General features: G+C 40.5%; 1 protein-coding gene across 5 annotated transcripts in view; it reads left to right on the forward strand.

Annotated features, from left to right (window-relative positions):
* Nucleotides 1-18,832, forward strand: part of LOC138758658 (ran-binding protein 3-like) — an 89,330-nt gene that overhangs the window by 5,597 nt on the left and 64,901 nt on the right. For 2 of the 5 annotated variants that reach the window (XM_069927934.1, XM_069927936.1), the window contains exons 2-3: nucleotides 11,302-11,360; nucleotides 16,614-16,658. In XM_069927934.1, coding sequence (XP_069784035.1) covers nucleotides 11,302-11,360; nucleotides 16,614-16,658 — 104 coding nt within the window. Of the gene's footprint in view, nucleotides 1-11,301; nucleotides 11,361-12,220; nucleotides 12,290-15,252; nucleotides 15,398-16,613; nucleotides 16,659-18,832 lie in introns of those variants that run through there. The other 3 variants (XM_069927935.1, XM_069927937.1, XM_069927938.1) reach the window with 3 other exon arrangements.

Genomic DNA, 18,832 nt, shown 5'->3' on the forward strand with positions numbered 1-18,832 from the left:
TTAGCTCCAGTTCCTTATGGATATTGGAGACAGTCTGAAGGAGATTCACTGGACTAATTCCTGGATGGGCAATAATGGGCAGCTAAAGAAGTTAGTCCAAGAATATTTGAAATTGAGAAGAATAAAGGATGATCTTATTCAAATATATAAGATTCTGAGGGTGATGGATTTTGTATGTTTCTACTGCAGCGCTATTTCAAACAAGAGGCCACAGTTACTAGAATCATTTGTTTAAAACCGTATAGGTATTTCTTATCACAGAGGTGAAACCCTGGAATTTCCTACTCTGTGAAGCCTAGATTACTTTGAGTATTGAAAGAGGTAGTAGGTAAACCTTTGAAAGATTGTGGAATTGAGGGTTATTAGAAATTAGCACTGCAGAGGAGATGAGGCCTGGGATAGATATTGAATGATGGTGCATGTTTGAGTGGCCAACTACTGTTTTTAGTTTTTTTTTAAAAATGTTCTAAATTGAAATTTCATACAGTATTCTCTTTTACTCTTGCTTTTGAGTAAAGGTTTGAATTTGCAGAAGGTAATCTTCCAGTTATCCTTGGGCATAGAATAATGGCAGACAACTGGAGGATTGCAGTATTTATCCTCCCAGTTCGAAAAGCAGAGAGGGATAAACCTTGCTCAACATTTGATGTCTTGCATCTAATTGGGAGTGTAATTCCTCTTGTATCTAAAGATAATTGGAAGATTGCCTTAGACTGCGAAGAACAATCTAATAAAATCATTCTCACAGAATTGTACATTGTAGGCAAGAAATCAGACTCCATCACAATCTCCCATCGGCAAGATAGACCCTACAGAGGTTTCAGCAATGATGTACAGTTGGGCGGGAGTACTTCTTGGAGTGATCAACTTCAGTTCCAGACCCCACCAGGACGTGGCATTAGGTCAAGCAAGGAAGCATCCTTTTCTCCTTCAACTGATGAGCCAGTGCTTCTTCTAAATGATGTTCAACATGGAGAAGTACTGAAAGTCGCAAGGGCACAGAATGTACTCTTAGAAGGCCTCTTTGTAGAGCACGTTGACCAGATCTGAAGGATATAGATGCAGATTGGGTCTGTGGCAGATAGTGAGTAACCCAATTTGAGGGACAATGACCCTAGTCCTTGTCAATTTACCTGTTGCAGCTATATCCATGATCATGTCATAAATAGCAACCGTGCAATCCTTGTAGATACAGTCTTGACTTCCCACAGAGGATGCTCTCCATAATATGTAGTGTCATGTGCATGCTAAATGCAATAATCTCAGAATCAATGTGGGAATTCAAAACTCAGTATGCATAATGTGCTGTGGAATATCAACAGTAACAGAAAATACACTAGCACAATCTCTAATCTCATAGTTTATCATATTTTACCCTATTATTACTATAGTCAGGAAATCACTTTGGTTCAATGGGATGGGAGAAGCACCAGACTTGTCTTAAAGACTGCCAAGAGGAGGACGAGGCTCCAAAAACATCCCCATATCCAAAAAATGTCAGAACTCAGTATGTGACTGGTAAAAAGTCAGATGAGGCGTTCATGACTATATTTAGACCAGTGTCGAATTGGTGATCCATCTTGTCTTCTGAGATCTCCTCCATAGTAAAAGTCGCTCCAGCCAATTTGATTTACTTCATGCGACATCAAGAAATGATTGAGAATACTGAGAAAGGCCCAGGTTATGGATCCGGGCAACATCCTTTGCAACTCTAGGAAAACTGTTCCGGTTCAACGGTCATGAATGTGAAAAACCATTTGTGATCATCTTCAGCTGCTTCACGAACTGCCTTTGTTCCAGTTTTAGATCAGAAGTAGGATGTTTGCTAATGTAAGTGGAACTGAACATTGCACATCCGTGGCAAATGAAACAACCCATGACTGTGCAGCTAAACATGCAGGCAGGGATGAAATAGCAAGCAACATTCATGACTGTGCAGCTAAACATGCAGGCAGGGATGAAATAGCAAGCAACATTCATGACTGTGCAGCTAAACATGCAGGCAGGGATAAAATAGCAAGCAACATTCATGACTGTGCAGCTAAACATGCAGGCAGGGATGAAATAGCAAGCAACATTCATGCCTCAAAAATACTAAAATGATAATTTCCATATGACTGAATTTAGCTACCCACTGTGAACATTCAAGGATGAGTCATCCATAATTAATATGCTAGGGGGTTACCATTAATCAAAGATTTAACTGAGCCAGCCACGGAAACGCAGGTTAGAGGCTAGGTGAATTGCCTCCTGACACCCAGGCCTTTCCATCATGTGCAAGGCACTCATCTCATGTGCTTTGACATACTCCCCACTTGTCTGGATGAGTGGAGTGCCATAAACCCAAGAAGCTCTACATCATGTCGGACAAAACTTGAGCGATTGGCACCCCCCCCCCCCCCTCCCCATCCACTGGCACGGATATTCATTTTCTCCACCACATTCACTACAGTACTACTCTGACGGCAGCTCAAAACCTGTGACTTCGGCCAGCAAGAACAAAGGCAGCAGACACATGAGAACATCTTGTGCAGACTTCCCTCCAAGTCATGACCGAAAATATATCACTGGTCCGGATCTAAATTTCAGAACGTACTGCCCAATGGCTGCAGTATCTCATGGCCACCTACGTAGGGGCAGTTCAGGATAGGCAATAAACGGTGACCTTGGTGACAACATTCAAATCCTAAAAAATATATAAAAAGAAATTTCAGCCTAACATTTTAGAAGCATTTAAATGCACCAATCTTGATGAGATAAATTTAACTGATATTTGGAAAAATGTGAGATGACCAAGGAAAATTGTGATGGAATACCTTAATTGGGTTTTTTGAAGTAATAAATAATGATTACAGTATTTTGGAAGGTAACGTGGAAAGTTAATTTTATAATTAGAACTAACACCTATGGGAACAAAAACTTGGGGCACCAGTACTCAAGGTTTTGAATGTGGAGGGAAGGTTGCAATGGCTGTTTAAAAGGCATGCAGAATAGTTGACATGTATAGAGTTAACAGCTACAAAAGAAATAAAGTCATGCTCAAACGGGCGCTGGACAAAGTGGTGACTCTCTGTCTTCCTTACAGTGGACAAAGTTGAAGAATTTCATGTATGTTGCATTCTAAACGTAGTATTACATGACAATAATGGAACCTTTCACCTTAAAATATTTCTGGATGCTCAACCTTTATAAATATTTCTTGCTTCTCAACTGGAGTATTTTGAATAGTACTTCAGGAAATATGTCAAGGTTTCTCTTTTTCTTCTTTGGCTTGGCTTCGCGGACGAAGATTTATGGAGGGGGTAAAAAGTCCACGTCAGCTGCAGGCTCGTTTGTGGCTGACAAGTCCGATGCGGGACAGGCAGACACGATTGCAGCGGTTGCAGGGGAAAATTGGTTGGTTGGGGTTGGGTGTTGGGTTTTTCCTCCTTTGCCTTTTGTCAGTGAGGTGGGCTCTGCGGTCTTCTTCAAAGGAGGTTGCTGCCTGCCAAACTGTGAGGCGCCAAGATGCACGGTTTGAGGCGTTATCAGCCCACTGGCGGTGGTCAATGTGGCAGGCACCAAGAGATTTCTTTAGGTAGTCCTTGCACCTTTTCTTTGGTGCACCTCTGTCACGGTGGCCAGTGGAGAGCTCGCCATATAACACGATCTTGGGAAGGCGATGGTCCTCCATTCTGGAGACGTGAGCCATCCAGCGCAGCTGGATCTTCAGCAGCGTGGACTCGATGCTGTCGACAGCAGGTATGGATGGAATCCCCCCAGAAGTCTGGAAGGCTGGCGGCAAAACTCTGCATGCCAAACTGCATGAGTTTTTCAAGCTTTGTTGGGACCAAGGTAAACTGCCTCAGGATCTTCGTGATGCCACCATGATCACCCTTTACAAAAACAAAGGCGAGAAATCAGACTGCTCAAACTACAGGGGAATCACGTTGCTCTCCATTGCAGGCAAAATCTTCGCTAGGATTCTACTAAATAGAATAATACCTAGTGTCGCCGAGAATATTCTCCCAGAATCACAGTGCGGCTTTCGCGCAAACAGAGAAACTACTGACATGGTCTTTGCCCTCAGACAGCTCCAAGAAAAGTGCAGTGTCAAGGTTTCTAAATTTAAATTAAATGTAGACATACAGTACGGTAACCGGCCATTTCGGCCCACAAGTCCGTGCCGCCCTATTTACACCCAATTAACTTGCATCCACCGGTATGTTTCGAACAGTAGGAGGAGACTGGAGCCCCCGGGGAAAACCCATGCAAAGATGGGGAGAACCTACAAGCTCCTTACACAGAGTGGGATTCGAACCCCGGTCCCGATCGCTGGCACTGTAAAGACATTGTGCTGCCCAGTGCAGTGAAGAGTTTTTGGAATAGTGCCTGAAATGAAAGACTTGATGAGATAAACTAGACAGAGAAAGTTAAAAAGAGACTTAATAGAGCTGATAAAAGTTGCATTTTTTTTAAAAAAAGGAAAAGTAAATGAGGAAAACAATTTCTGGTGGCAAAGGCACCAATAAATGCTAAGCAATTTAAGATGAGGTAGGCAAAGAACAGATGATTTGTTAGTCCTATAACGAATAACTGGAATATATTGCTGAAGGCTGGATGAAGCATTCAAAAGTAACTATCAAAGTGGATTTTTTAAAATTAAAGAGTATTAATTTCATGGCTAGGAGGAAGATGGTGTTTTCAAAAAATCAAGACAAACCTGATGAACTGAATGACAGACTGTTCGTGGTTACGGTGTGTTAAACCATGAAAGCTCCTTTAATTTTCCAGAGGTGTCTATGGCTGATAGTAAAACTCATTATGTTTACTGTTGAGTTAAAAGTAAAGCCAAAGTTTCAATAGTATTTTAGAATGCAAATGTATTTTTCGGGTCCAAGGGATAACAGGGACAGTGCATACAAAAGGTATGTATTTGATAATGCACATATCTTGTAATGGATGACCCATCATGAATATTCATGAGGTGGAGACACAAGAGACTGCAGATGCTGGAATCTAGAGCAAGAAAAATCAAACTGCTGGGAAACTTGGCAGGTTAGGAAGCTTCAGCTATGAAGCCAGGTTTTGACCTGCAATGTTAACTGTCCATTTCTCTCTGTGGATTCTGCATGACCCACTGAGGTCCTCCAGCAGTTTTATTATGTTCAATATTCATGACAAAATAGCACAGCTTCTGCATGTCTAGTAGTATGGTTGAATACAAGGGGAATAATAGACTGCATGGTGGGAGGCTGAGTCAGAGAACTGTATGGATTTGGGCATCTGTGTGAGAAGTGAGGAGAGTAGCGATAGGGTAACAACACAAGAGAAAGGCTCAGGAGTATCCCACACAGCCATTGTGATTCAATATTAGATCTTTGAGATTATGACCAGTCTCATGATATAGGGGAACAGGTGGATGCAATATACAGAACCTCTGGGGAGACGCAGGATAAGTGAAAGTTGTGGTTGCTTGAGATCGGGTTATGCGTGATTGGCAAATTAACTGCAAGGGGGGACCAATGTTAAACTTTCATATTTTTTACCTATTTATTTACCACAATTTTTTTTTGCTGGTTGCTTGAGGCTGCCAGTTGCTTGAATTCTGGATAATGGGGATTTTACTGTACTTAGATTTCCAGAAAGTATTTGATGAGATGCTGCAGAAAAGATTTCTTAAGATAAGAATGTAAAGAGTTGGGGGTAATGTATTGGCATGCATGGAAGATTGATTAACCAATAGAGAGGCAAAGAGTCGGGATAAGGAGATGTTTCTCTGGTTGGCCTAAGTAGTTAGTGGCATATTGCTGTGCTCACATCTATTCACAATACATGGTATCCCCTTTTCCAAATTATTTGCGTGTCTATCTAAGTTTGCTCATGACACTAAATTGAATGGGAAAAACAAATTATGTACAGGATACAGCAGGGGTGTCAAACTCAAATTCACGGAGGGCCAAAATTAAAAACTTGGACTAAGTCGAGGGCCGAATTAAATATTTATTGAAAATTTTCAACAACATCTGCATGTTTTCTCTTCTTTCAACATATGTAATGTTAAACTTTTTCTTATTAAAATAAATGTTTAATAATAGTTTTGGATAAACTCTTTCCAGAAGCATTAACAAATGAGAAATAAAATATTCAATAAATAATATTTCTCTATAGAGGATTTGTCAAATGTTGCTAGTGTGCTGTCGAATAGTAAAATCTGAGGGCTATTGAGAATGTGGGAGAATAACATGATTCCTGAAACAATCAAATGGGTGACTGATTGTGGGCATGAACTCTAGCAGGGTTATTTGCCATGCCCTTTTTCCATTGGTACAGATATCCTTTGATTTACACACTTTTCAAGTTTTATGCCTAATGAGCTTGTATCCAGGTGCAGGACCATTTTTAACCAGGAATATATTTATCACTGTGACATGAAACTATTGGAAGATCGTTTTATCCTGAGATTAAAGTTCATAATACTTACTCAGGCCTGTGTGCGGGAGGGCGAGGTTTGCGGGCGATCGGGTTGGACAACCACAGTGCGGGGGCATCGGCTCTCGCTGCAGGGCGGCATCTCGTCGGATCAGCGGCCCCGTCACCGTGAGTCGCGGGTCGGCCTGCGGCAGGGAGGGGGAGTGGGCAACGGTCCTGGCGAGGTCAGGCCCGAGGCCTCCGGTTCCGGGCGCTGGGAAGCGGCCTTGGCTTCCCCTGACACCGGCCAGGCCCCAAAACCAGAGTCCACGGTGAGGCCCTGCAACATAAACAGAGGAGGTGGGGGCGATTAGCGGGCTGACGCCAATGCATTCTGGGATTTATGGTATTAGCTGTGCGTGTGCTATACTGGCGCGGCGGCCAGCGGGCCACCTCTAATACATTTTTGAAATGATCTTGCGGGCCAAATATAATTTGGCCCGCGGGCCAGAGTTTGACATGTGTGGGATACAGAGTCTTCAGAGAGATGTACGCGTGCTCCTCAACTTAAGATGAGGTTACATTCTGGCGAACCCATCATAAGTCAGGGAGGAATTGTGAGTCGAAATCGAATACAGGAATACCTTGTATAACACCGACAATGCTGAATCAGTCCCCACACCCCGCTCTCTCCCCATAAACCCTTTATCATTCCCAACACTAATCCCACTGCCCCGCTCTCTCCCATCAGCAATGTATCAGTCCCCACAGTGATCCCATTGCCTTGCTCTTTCCCCACAGCCCTTTATTATTCCCAACACTGATCCCACTGCCCAGCTCTCCCCCAACGGTGCTGTATCAGTCCCCTCACTGATCCCACTCTCCTGACAGCGCTGTATCAGTCCCTGCAAGCTTTCCGGTTGAACAAAAAGAAGTGACCAAGGAGGCAACAAAGAATTCACCTTAGAGGAATTATCAATATTTATTGTAAAAATAAACAATGCTTGTTATTACTTTAACATATTACATGAAAGTAGATTATGACAGTTATGCTATTGTACTATCGTAACTCAGACCATCATAAGTGAGGGAGCACCTATAAATGGTTTAAGTGAATGGGCAAGGATCTGGGAGATGAAGTACAATGTTGGTAAATGTGAGGTTATCCACTTTGGGGGAAAATAGTGGATTGGTGAAATACTGCAGAATGCTGTTGTGCAGAGAGAACTGGAAGTGCTTGTCAATGAATTGCAAATAGTTTGCAGATGGAGCAATTAATGAAGAAGGAATATGAGAGGGGTTGGCTCTTAATTGCTAGAGGTTTTCAGTTTAAGAGCAGGGAGGTTCTGCTGCAACTGTATACAAATGTGGTGAAGCTGCACTTGGAGCGTTCTGGTCTGCTGACTTGAGAAAGGATGCACTGGCTTTGGAGGTGGTGCAGATGAGATTTGCCAGACTGATTCTGGAAATGAAGTGGTTATCTTATGGAGAGAGATTGTCATCTGGGAATTTAGAATGGTAAGGGAGCCACCTTAAATTATGAAAGGAATAGGTGGAAGTAGGGAGGTCCCCCCCCCTTGGCAGGTGAGATTAGAACTAGAGGACATAGTCCTCTAGATTGCGGGAGGAACTGCTTCTCCCAGAGAGAACTGAATCCAGATTTCTCAGCAGTGGAGGCACTTAATACAGTTAAAACACAGTTTAATTTTTGAAGAGTATGGAAACCAAGATTATGGGAACAGGTGGGACGGAGTCCAGTTCAGCCATGGTTTTATTGAATAGTAGAGCATGCTTCATGGTCTACTCTTGCTCCAATTTCTAGTGTGATGTTATACATTAACTCTACCTCTCCACCTTCTCTCCATATCCTGTGATTTATTTTACTTTTAGCACAAAACTTGATCTTAGTCATAGTCATCTGCTGAGTATCCATGGGCAATAGATTCCCCGCAAACTTGTGAGTGAGACTGTTCTGATCAGTATTTTCTCTGGGACAGCCCTTGTCACCAGGATCGATGTATGGAATTTAGGGAATTCCACACACGGTCTGCACCAAGGTCTAGAGATATTTAGGGAATTGGTTCATTCTTTCTTACTCTTTATTATCCTCCTTGAAATCGAGGGTAATGCACCATTTTCTTTTCAACTATATGAAGGGAGAGACCTCACTTGGGAAGTTTATAATTGTATTTGTAATTGTTAGTTTATGTTAAGAGAAACCTTGGGAAGATTTAACTGTGATCTAGGAAGAGATTGAGAGAATAAAGATTCACCTTTGAGAGAATGCGGACATACGTGTAAGGCAATTGTCAGCGAATACAAGCATGTGAGATAGGCAATTCTGAGTATGACATCACAGTAATGCACTTGAAAGAAGTGGGGTGTGACAGGGAGAAATCTGTATAAGGTTGGAGCAAGTGGGAGTAACTGAGAGCCTGACCTCGCTAATTTATGATAAAGTTTACAGTATGCTGCAGCAGCTTTGGAGTGGATGACTTAGAATTGGAATGTGATCTGGTCAAAATAAGGTATGGGGAAAAATGCAAAAGAGATTGTGTCCCTGCACATACTAAGCTGAAATGTATGAATGCACTTAAATTTTATTGCGGGTAGGGGAAGATGTATGTCAGAGAAGTCAAAGAGAGTGCAAGAGGACTTGACTGGGATAGGTATGCTTCAAGCTCATGATCATTTGATTGTACATTCATAACCTGACGAAGCAGCATCTCCCTGGACCATAGTGCATGCACAAAAACACTACATAATGATCACAAAAATAATCAAAGTCAGTATGTATAGATATTTGGGATGATGTTCACCCTCACAGGATACTATTCTTCAGTGTCACAGCCTGGGGGAAGAAGCTATTCCCCAGCCTGGCAGTCCTGACTTTGATGCTCTTGTACCACCTTCTTGATGGTAGTGGGTTGAAGATGATGCTCACTGGATGGAAAGGGTCTTCCTTAATTCCTTGAGCCCTATTTAGATAATGCTCGCAATGAATTTGTCAAATGAGGAAAGGTAGATCCCAGTAATCTTTGTCTTCCTGAAGTCAAATCCATCATCTTTTTTTTTAACGTCCACATTGCAACTTAGGTTATTGTTCTCACTCCATTTTACAAGTCTTTCAACCTCCTCTCTCTGTTGCTTCATCACACATTTGATAATTCTCTAGGAACTGAATCTGGCAGTGCAGCTGTGAGTTGGCATCGTGAACAGTACTGGGCTGAGAATGCAGCACTGAAGTGCATAAGTGCTCAGTGTGATGGTGCTTGAGGTTTTGCTGCCACCCCGGTCAGATTGTGGTCAAAAGTCCAAAATTTAGTTGCAGAGAATGGTGTTGAGTCCCAGCGAGGACAGTTTATCCACCAGCCTCTAATGTGTGATCGTGTTGAATGGCGAGCTGAAGTCCTTGAACAACAGTCTGATTTATGAGGCATCGTTCTCTAGGTGGGTCAAGACAGTGTGGAGAGTCAAGGCTATTGCATCATCTGTGGACTGGTTTGGATAAAATTGGAATGTCAGTGGAAGGTGCGCTTTGATGCGTTCCATTACCAGCTGCTCAAAGCACTTTATGATTGTAGAGGTTAGTATCACTGGATGGTAGTCCTTTACCTTTCTTGGGCACTGGGATGACGTTGGGCGCCTTGAAACCTGTGGGGACAGTGGACAGCTGCAGTGAGATGTTGTAGATGTCCATTACAACCTCCTTCAGCTGGGCTTCACAGACTTCCAGCACCCAGGCAGGTATGTTATCTGGATTAGCTGCATTTTAATTTAATTTTTTTTAGACATACAGCAAGATAACAGGCCCTTTTGGCCTATGAACCCATGCCGCTCAATTACACCCAATTGACCTACAACCCCTGTACATTTTGAAGGGTGGGAAGAAATGGAGTCCCTGGGGAAACCCATGCAGATACAAGGAAAACTTACAAACTTGTTACAGCCAGCATAGGATTCGAGCCCCGGTCCCAATCACTGGAGCTGTAACAGCATTACGCTAACTATTCCAAAAAATACATGCATTGTGTGCGTTCATCCTGGATAGGATCTTCCTCATCCCCACTGCAACTATGCAGGGTGCCTGTTCTTTCGGGGAAGATGAGGCTTTCTTTGATGTCACATTGCTTTTCTCATCAAACCATGTGTAGAGGGTATTCAACCTATCGGGAAGGGAGGCATCTTTGTTGCAAGGTTAACTTTTGGTCCGTTATTGTTTGAATACTCTGCCACGTGTGCCTCATGTTGGTGCCACGCAAGTGTCTGTGCATTCTCTGTGTGCACCCACACTTTACCTTCCTGATTGCATGGGAGAGTTCAGCCCTTGCTGATCTTTATCTCCTTATCTGAAAGCAGTTTCGTGAGTGTTGCACTACTCTTTTTGTCTAGCCATGGTATTTGATTTTCCCTGGCTGTGAAGCATTTGATCACCATGACGTTCTCAATGCACTAGCTTGGGTAGCTAGTTACTGATGTTGCAGGTGGCCACTTCCCTAAATCCACTCCTGTCCTTGGTTTGATACTATTTATGGCACTGTGGATGATGTGACTGGATTACATGTAGAAGAATGTATGTGAAGAATAAGGAGAGGAGGAATCTGGGGAAAGTGCAACCCTATGAACTAAGGAATCCTGCACATGAGTGTGATTGATTTGGAAGTGGGAATATTCAAAATGTGGGGGTTAGGAGGATAGAGTGTTTGGAAATGTGCATGTTTATGAGAATGCGAGAAAATATGAAGCATACATTGAGAAAGTAATGAAACAGTGTGAGCAAATGAAGGGAATGTGGAGCACACTAAGAGTGATTGGGTTTGCCGGACTCAATTGTTCAGTTGTCGTCTAGTTGAAAAGGAGTTTTGATTTTAAAATGTACACACTAATTTCTTGTCTTTCTTTTATTTATAGAGAAGCCTGCCATTGCTCCGCCTGTTTTTGTATTCCAGAAAAACGAGAAAGGACAGAAAGTAAGCATTCTGTCTTGATATTTGTTTAACCATATTTTAATTTTGTGAAACTACATGATTGCCAATCTAAATCATAACTATTATCTTTAAACACTATGAAACACTATGTACTTTGCCTAGTTTTCCCTTATCAATAGGTACCTTGATTCTCTTTGAAGGAGATTCTTGAGTCCAATTAAATTGCTGTCTGAATCTGTTTCAGACAACCACTAACCAGAGCAGGGAAGTTTTATTTCGATTCCCCTATATCATTAAATTTTTTTTTTGTCTATCTTGATTGAATCTGTACCAAATGCTATACATTTTAAAATATTGCCTTTGCCCACTTATCAATGAGATGGTGAATGCTGCTATTTTGTAACTCAAATAATATTAAAGATTATTTTCATTTAATTTTATTTACCAGAAACAAAATTTGCTTCTCCAGTTATATATATTTAAGGAAAGGAAGAATCAAGCTGGGAAGACTATAGGACACAGCTTCAAAATAAGAGGAAGTCCCTTTAGAATGGGGATGAGGAGAAATTTCTTCTGCCAGAGGGTGGTGGATCTATGTCACTGATGCCTAAGGAGGCGACGTCATTGGGTAGATTTAAAGTAGAGGTTGATTAGGTTCTTGATTCATAACAGTGTCAAGGGTTATGGGGAAAAGACAGGAAAACATGAGGACAGGGTTGAAAGGAATAATACATCAGCCATGATATGAACGGCGGAGCAGGCTCGATGAGCCAAAATGGCCTAATTCTATTTCTTATGATTTAATGGATTTCACTGAGTAAGGTCCAGTAAGCCATGTCATTTTTATGAATAGTGTATTCTCTATGCAGTAGTTACCAAGTGTATCAATTTTACAGATGTGAGATTTGAGAGTCTTGATTGTAAATTACATAATTCAAGACAGAAATGCATCAAAGAAGCTGAGATGGCAGGTGTGTCAGAAACATTAGTATTTGAGCGTTTTGTCATTGAAACAAATTTCTTTGTTGACGTGCTTTTGAAATGAATGATGGACAGTAGATTTTAATAGGTTTTTAATTGAATAACATTGTAAATTATCTTCATTAATTTTAGATACCTTCCTCTCCTGCCCTCTCTCTCCCTTACACCTTTGTCCGTGCATTGGAAAATTCAGTTTAAAAACTATCCACTCTCTCCTGTTTCTGGAATTCTGTTTTTGGTTAATCTTAAATGATTAACACCACATCAGGAAAAGGAAGGTCAAATTTTCCTGATACCTCTCTGAAGCAAATTGGCTAATTAATTTCACGGTTAAGTACTACAAATGTTCACTCTCTCAATTTGAGGATGAATTGGGAGAGAAGGAATTGATGTGGTAGAAATGTGTGAGATTAGGAGTGGACAGTGAGAGCATAGGTTAGGAATGAAGTGGATGGTGAAAGAGGTGAAATTGTGGATGAGGACAGAAAGCACTTGCTTGCTCCAGAATATTGCACAAGGAAGAGGGAAAGTGCACTGGAGCAGTAGCAAATTGGTAGAGGAGAGAAGAAACTTCTCAATGAGGGTGTATGTAAACAGATTGGCTGATAGGCATAGGAATGAGAGAAAGCAGAAAATGACAAATTAAAATGGGGCTTGAGCAAAAATTATTTTGCATGGATAAAATGTGTAATATTGGATTGAGATTGGGAGCGAATGATGGAATGGTCGAGAAATATTGTATATCTTTATTGAGTAGACAAGTACAGTAAAATCCCCATTATCCATTACCTACATGGATGTCGAAGATAATAATTTTCTGGTTGACTGAGTCTCGCTGTTCTCTTGCCTAACTAATACATCTACATTAAGAATATACCGTTTAAAAGACAGTGCAAAATGTAAAGTAATTTTGGAAAAAAAAAAATCAGTATTGTAGTCTTTACTTGTGTAAAGTTCAATTTAATCAAGTAATTCTCATAACCTACAAAATTTTAATTCCAACCCCTCAGCGCTCCTTTCTCATGCTGGCAACACGACTCACCTCCATGCAAGTAGCCACAACAGAAATAATGCACGTGCATTGAGGGGCATTGCTAGTTCAGGGGAAAACCCGCATGGTCTAACGAAGTCTGTGTACCCCTGCAGAGTCTATCTGCCCAATCTTATTTATTTGATTTTTTAAGATTTATTTATCTCCTTTATTTTTTGCTGATTGTTTCAGTTTCTGGTTGATTGAGTTCTGGATAATGTGGATTTTACTGTAAATAGAACAGGACAGGAACAGGCCCTTCGGTCCACAATATCTCTGCCAAATGTGATGTCAAACTAAATCAAATCTCTTCTGTCTGTACACAGTCCCTTTCTCCATGGTCTGCATAATTCTGTGTCTGTGTTAAAACCTCTGAAATGCTATTGACTTGTCTGCTTTCACCATGATCCAAACAGCCAAATTGTCCCTCATATCTTTTTTACAGTTTTCCTTTCTCTCTTTAAATGCATGTCCTCCAGTATTGGGAAAAGATTCTGGCAATCTATCCTATAATATTTCTATAAACTTCTAATTGGTCCCCCAGCAGCCTTCAATGCTCAAGAGAAAACAACCCAAGCTTGTCCAACTTTTTGTAGCTCATGTCCTTTAATCCAGAGGACATTCTGGTAGAGCTCTTGCATACCATTTCCAAAGCCTTAGCTAAGATTTGCGCATTGCCATAAATTTTGCATTGAAAATTATCAATGGACTTGTATTTCTTATTGAGTGGAGTCCATTACACGATGAATATATTATTTTGCTATGAAACTTTTGGTATTGTGATTTAAATTTTGTCGTAATTCTCAAGACCAGCTCAACTGTTATGGTACTTTTAGTCCCATTAATTAATGCTCATTTTCAAGAAAATTACCATGCTGACAGTCACTTCCAAGATGATATTTGGATTCCTTTTGGAATATCCACCAGAATTTGCACCTAATATTAGAGTTTATATGTTTCTAACATCATGGTTAACAGTTACACAAAAATATTTAGATTAACAATGGTAACATCATGGAAAAGAATTGTGTTTTTTTTAAAAGAAATGCTTAGATTGAGGAAATATTGGATCAATCTTTGTAGAAGTATTAAAATAACTAGATGTGAACTGTCAAGCTTAAATAATTGTTTTTAATTATACAAAAATCCAACTGGTTCAATACAAGTATCTGTGCCCTTATTTCCACGGTCCCTTTCACACACTAGGGCCTCCATTCCCGTGCCAATGCTTGGGAATGTCACCTTCAAATTTCTCCTCAAATTTAATCTCTCAATTCTGTTATTCGCATTTTATTAGTTGATTGGTGACTTGAGTTTTATCCATCTCTGTAATACTGTTTTCTGTAACTGAATACTTAAAAATAACTAATGCATTGCTCTGCCTTTAAGATGCAAAGTTTTTGTTTGAGGAAAGTAACTAGTTTGAGAGTTAGATTAACATAATAATTGGATTACTGCAGTTGATCTAGAAATCTATGTTTGAATTCTATCACATGGTGTTTAAATTGAATTAATTAGACAAAACTGGAATAAATTACAGGAGTCAGTAATTAAAACAGAAACTGCTGAATCTGTCTGAGAAGGTGAACAGGGGAAAAGATCTAAGGATTTTCACAATCTTGCAGCCATTCTCAACCTTTTTTTGCTATGGCCCTCTCTGGGACTCTGCTCAAAGTTTACAGGCCTCCTTTGCAGAGATATGCCAAGATAGAAAAAGTGAAAATAAATATAAAATATTCTCAATTGCAAGAAAAATAAGGTGATGTTTCAGTAGTTCTGACAGATCTTTTGGTGGACCTGGAGTAGATTATGGTTGGGGTAATATGAGAAGTTCAAAAGCCTGATGGCTGTTGGTGGGGAAAAAAAAGCTGTTCTTGAAGCTAGAGATGTTTGACTTCAGCCTGCCATATCTTTTTTCTGAAGGTATCAGCAAGAAAAGATTGTGAACAGGATCCTGGGGATCCTTTAAGATGCTGCCTGCTTTCTTGAGGCAGCGAGCCGCATAGATGTCTTCATTGGTTGCGAAGTTGGTGCCATGATGGACTTGGCTAGGTTCTACTATTTATTAGTTTAGTAACATTTGCTTCTCTACATTGAAGAGAGTATTGTCCATAGTAAAACATGAAAATGTGTTATCCTCACCAGTTTCCATATCCAACACATTATCCTCCAGAATTTCTGGCACGTGCAACAGGATCCCACCACCAGACACATCTTCCCCTCTCTGCCTTCCTCCGTGACTCCCTCGTGCACTCATCCCTCCCCAGCACCTTCCCCTGTGGCTGCAGGAGGTGTCATACTTGAGCCCACACCTCCTCCCTCACCAAGATTTGGGGCCCCAAACAGGCCTTTCAAATGAAGCATCACTTCACTTTTGTATCCACAGGACTGACTTACTGCATCTGGTCTCCCTTTGAGAGAGAGATTGGGCACAGTTTGGGAGATTGCTTCACAGAGCACCTTCGTTCTGCCCGCACCAGTGACAGAGACCTCCCAGTAACCAACCATTTCAGTTCTGTGTCACGCTCCCCCGCTCACATGTCTGTCCATGGCCATATGTACTGTTCCACCAAGACCACCCGCAAATTGGAGGAACAACACCCGATTGACTTTCTGGTTTCTGCTAACCTGCTCTCCTCTTCCCCCTCTCCCTTCTCTTCCCCTTTCCAGTACTCCTCCCTTTCTTTCTTTCCCATTCCTTCACCTAGCCATTTCCCTTGATCATTGCTCTCCCCTCCCTTGATCACTGCTCTCCCCTTCCTCCCTTCTCCACCTGTCACCTCCTGCCTTTGCAACCACACCTCCTCCCCCTCCCACTCTTTTGGAAGCCTGTTGACATTTTTCCATACTTTGATGAAGGACTCAAGCCAAAAATGTTGGTGATGTATTTTTATCTTTGCTAAAGGACACTGCTTGACCTGCTGAGTTTCTCTAGCTTTGTATTTTTATTAGAGTATCATCCATTACTTTTTTCTACCATCCCTTCTGGAACATTGCTTATGTAGATATTCAGTGATGACCGGGTCAGGCTCAGGTGTCCTGTGTTCCCTCCCACTTCCATTGTGTGCTGAATCACAATTGTTGGAAGGTGGAGTTAGGACATACAATGTGCCCCACTCATACCAGCAAAGTTGGAATTTGCTTTGAATAATGTTTAAGCGTTATCTAGTGCTATTCACAAAAACTTGTGCTTTAATTTCATTGTCCTGTATTATAGCTTGTTATGAAAAGGAAAGAATTCTGATTTTTAATATTTCAAAAATTTAACGTTACTGTGTTTATAGGACAAACTTGAACCAATGACCTCGCCTACACAGCCATCAAACAAGGTAACAATAAGTTATAAGAATATTGGCAAGATTGATTATTGGAGCAAATTGAAACCAGACATGAAGAAGAATTCAGCAGAAAATACTGCTATGCAACACATGAGAACTCAGGATTAGTCCTCAAGGAAATGCAAAATAACACATTCAAACACAATGGATTAGAAATGTACATATGTTCATCAAATTTTTAAAAAATTGCTAGGGCTTGATTGGATCCTGGCAGTAAATCTTTCTAGATTGAGTGAAAAGCTGGGAAGCAAATTGGTCTAGATTTTACATTAATGTGAGCACATAACAATGTTTTGTTGAAGTAACGCACCTAGAAATCCTTTCTAAATGTGCTTGTACAAATATGAGTTTTAAATTTCAAGAAAATTCATTAGAAGTGCTGCTCGTGCAATTTTTGATGATTTTTCATAGTGAACGCAAAGATGGCGTGCAGAACAATGATTCCATCATGAAATTAAAGGGTTGAGAAATAGACCAGAAAAGGAACATCAATTCAATATTAACTAGACATGTGAAACAAAATAATAGGAAAGAAAATGTAGCCAAAGAAGGAAATAAAAGTATGAAGTTAAAATTTGATGTTTGATAAGTAAGGTGATTACAATTTTAATTAACTACTTTCTGAGCAAGTGAAGTAGAAATGAGCAATAATCTTATTGTTAAAAGGGTATTGTTGCAGTTAATTATTGGACTTTCTGTAGTGACTTTAATAGAACACTTTTTAAAAAAAAAGTACAAAATGCTTGCAGCAAAATAGTTTGACTTTAAGCAATTTGCAAACTAAGCATTTCCTTCTGTTCACCATTAATTGCTGGCACATCAGTAATCGAATAGTGACCACTGAATGATGAAGCACCTGAAACTCGTTTATTATATTGACAATTTAAAGTACAATTAAAGACATTGAGATTATATAAAAAGACTTGAGGAAACAATTGAATTTAATTTAAAAAAATTTAGACATACAGGCCCTTTTGGCCCACGAGTCCATGCTGCCAATTACACCCAATTATCTGACATCCCTGGTACGTTTTGAATAGTGGGAGGAAGCCGGAGCCCCCGGGGGAAACCCACATGGACATAGGGATAATGTACAAACTACTTACAGACAGCATGGGATTCAAACTCTGGACCCGATCACCGGCGCTGTAAATGCGTTACGCTAGCCACTACGCCAACTTTGCTGCCAGGGTGAATCAGTATGAATTCAATTAAATTTAAAATGGAAATTAGCATTTCCTTACTCTTGTGATTGCAGACTTTTCAGTCAGTTGAGGTGAATAACCCCAGAGGAATGGAAGGATATATTTCTCGATACAGTAGTAGGGAAATAGGTGGAAGATTTAACTTTTGTGTGCGAGTCCCTGAGGGATTTCAACAGAGTATGTTTGTCTCCAAATGACCAATCAGCTGAGCAGAGATGAAGATTTGTACCTTTGTTTGTGAGTGTTAAACATTTGCTCAGTTATATAGGTAAAGCTTAGGTGTTTGCAAGATTGGTTTCTACATTAGCTCCAATGTTATATCCTCAAATTATTATTTTCAACTTTTAAAAAAAAATAAAAAGTAGCTAGTTTTTCAATCAATCAATAGAATGAAGATTTATACATTTGTAAAGTTGTTTAGGTTAATAAGCAATGTATATATGGTAATTCTAAAGTATGGAAACAGGACCTTAAGCCCAATTCAGCCATACCAACCAAATTGCCTACCTATATGCCTGCTTTGGGCCCCTATCCCTCTAAACCTTTCACATTCACAAACCTGTTGAAATGCCTTTTAAACATCGTAATTGTAGCTGTCTCTGCTGCTTCCATATGTCCACCATCCTTTGTGTGGAGAGAAAACCAGCCTAATTTGTGGTTTGCATTCAAATCGGGGGCATCATGGAACAGGCAATCTAATCCATGACCCTGGGAGAAGGAGGAGTGGGAAGGGTGAATGATGGATTCAAAAGGAGATTTGAGCCTTGACCCAGTCAATCCTATCAACAATTAGGTACTAATCTTTACTAATCCCTTTTTCAAGTGTATGTTTTTTTTAATTGTTCAATGCCTTGGTGATTCAAATGCATGTCCAGATATAATTTAAATGTTGAGAGAGTTTCTGTCTCCTCCATTCCCTTGGACAAACTAATCTCAATTCCATTCTGCCTTGGTGAAATA

Source organism: Narcine bancroftii, chromosome 3 (genome assembly GCF_036971445.1).
Source record: "Narcine bancroftii isolate sNarBan1 chromosome 3, sNarBan1.hap1, whole genome shotgun sequence".
Classification (NCBI taxonomy): Eukaryota; Metazoa; Chordata; class Chondrichthyes; order Torpediniformes; family Narcinidae; genus Narcine; species Narcine bancroftii.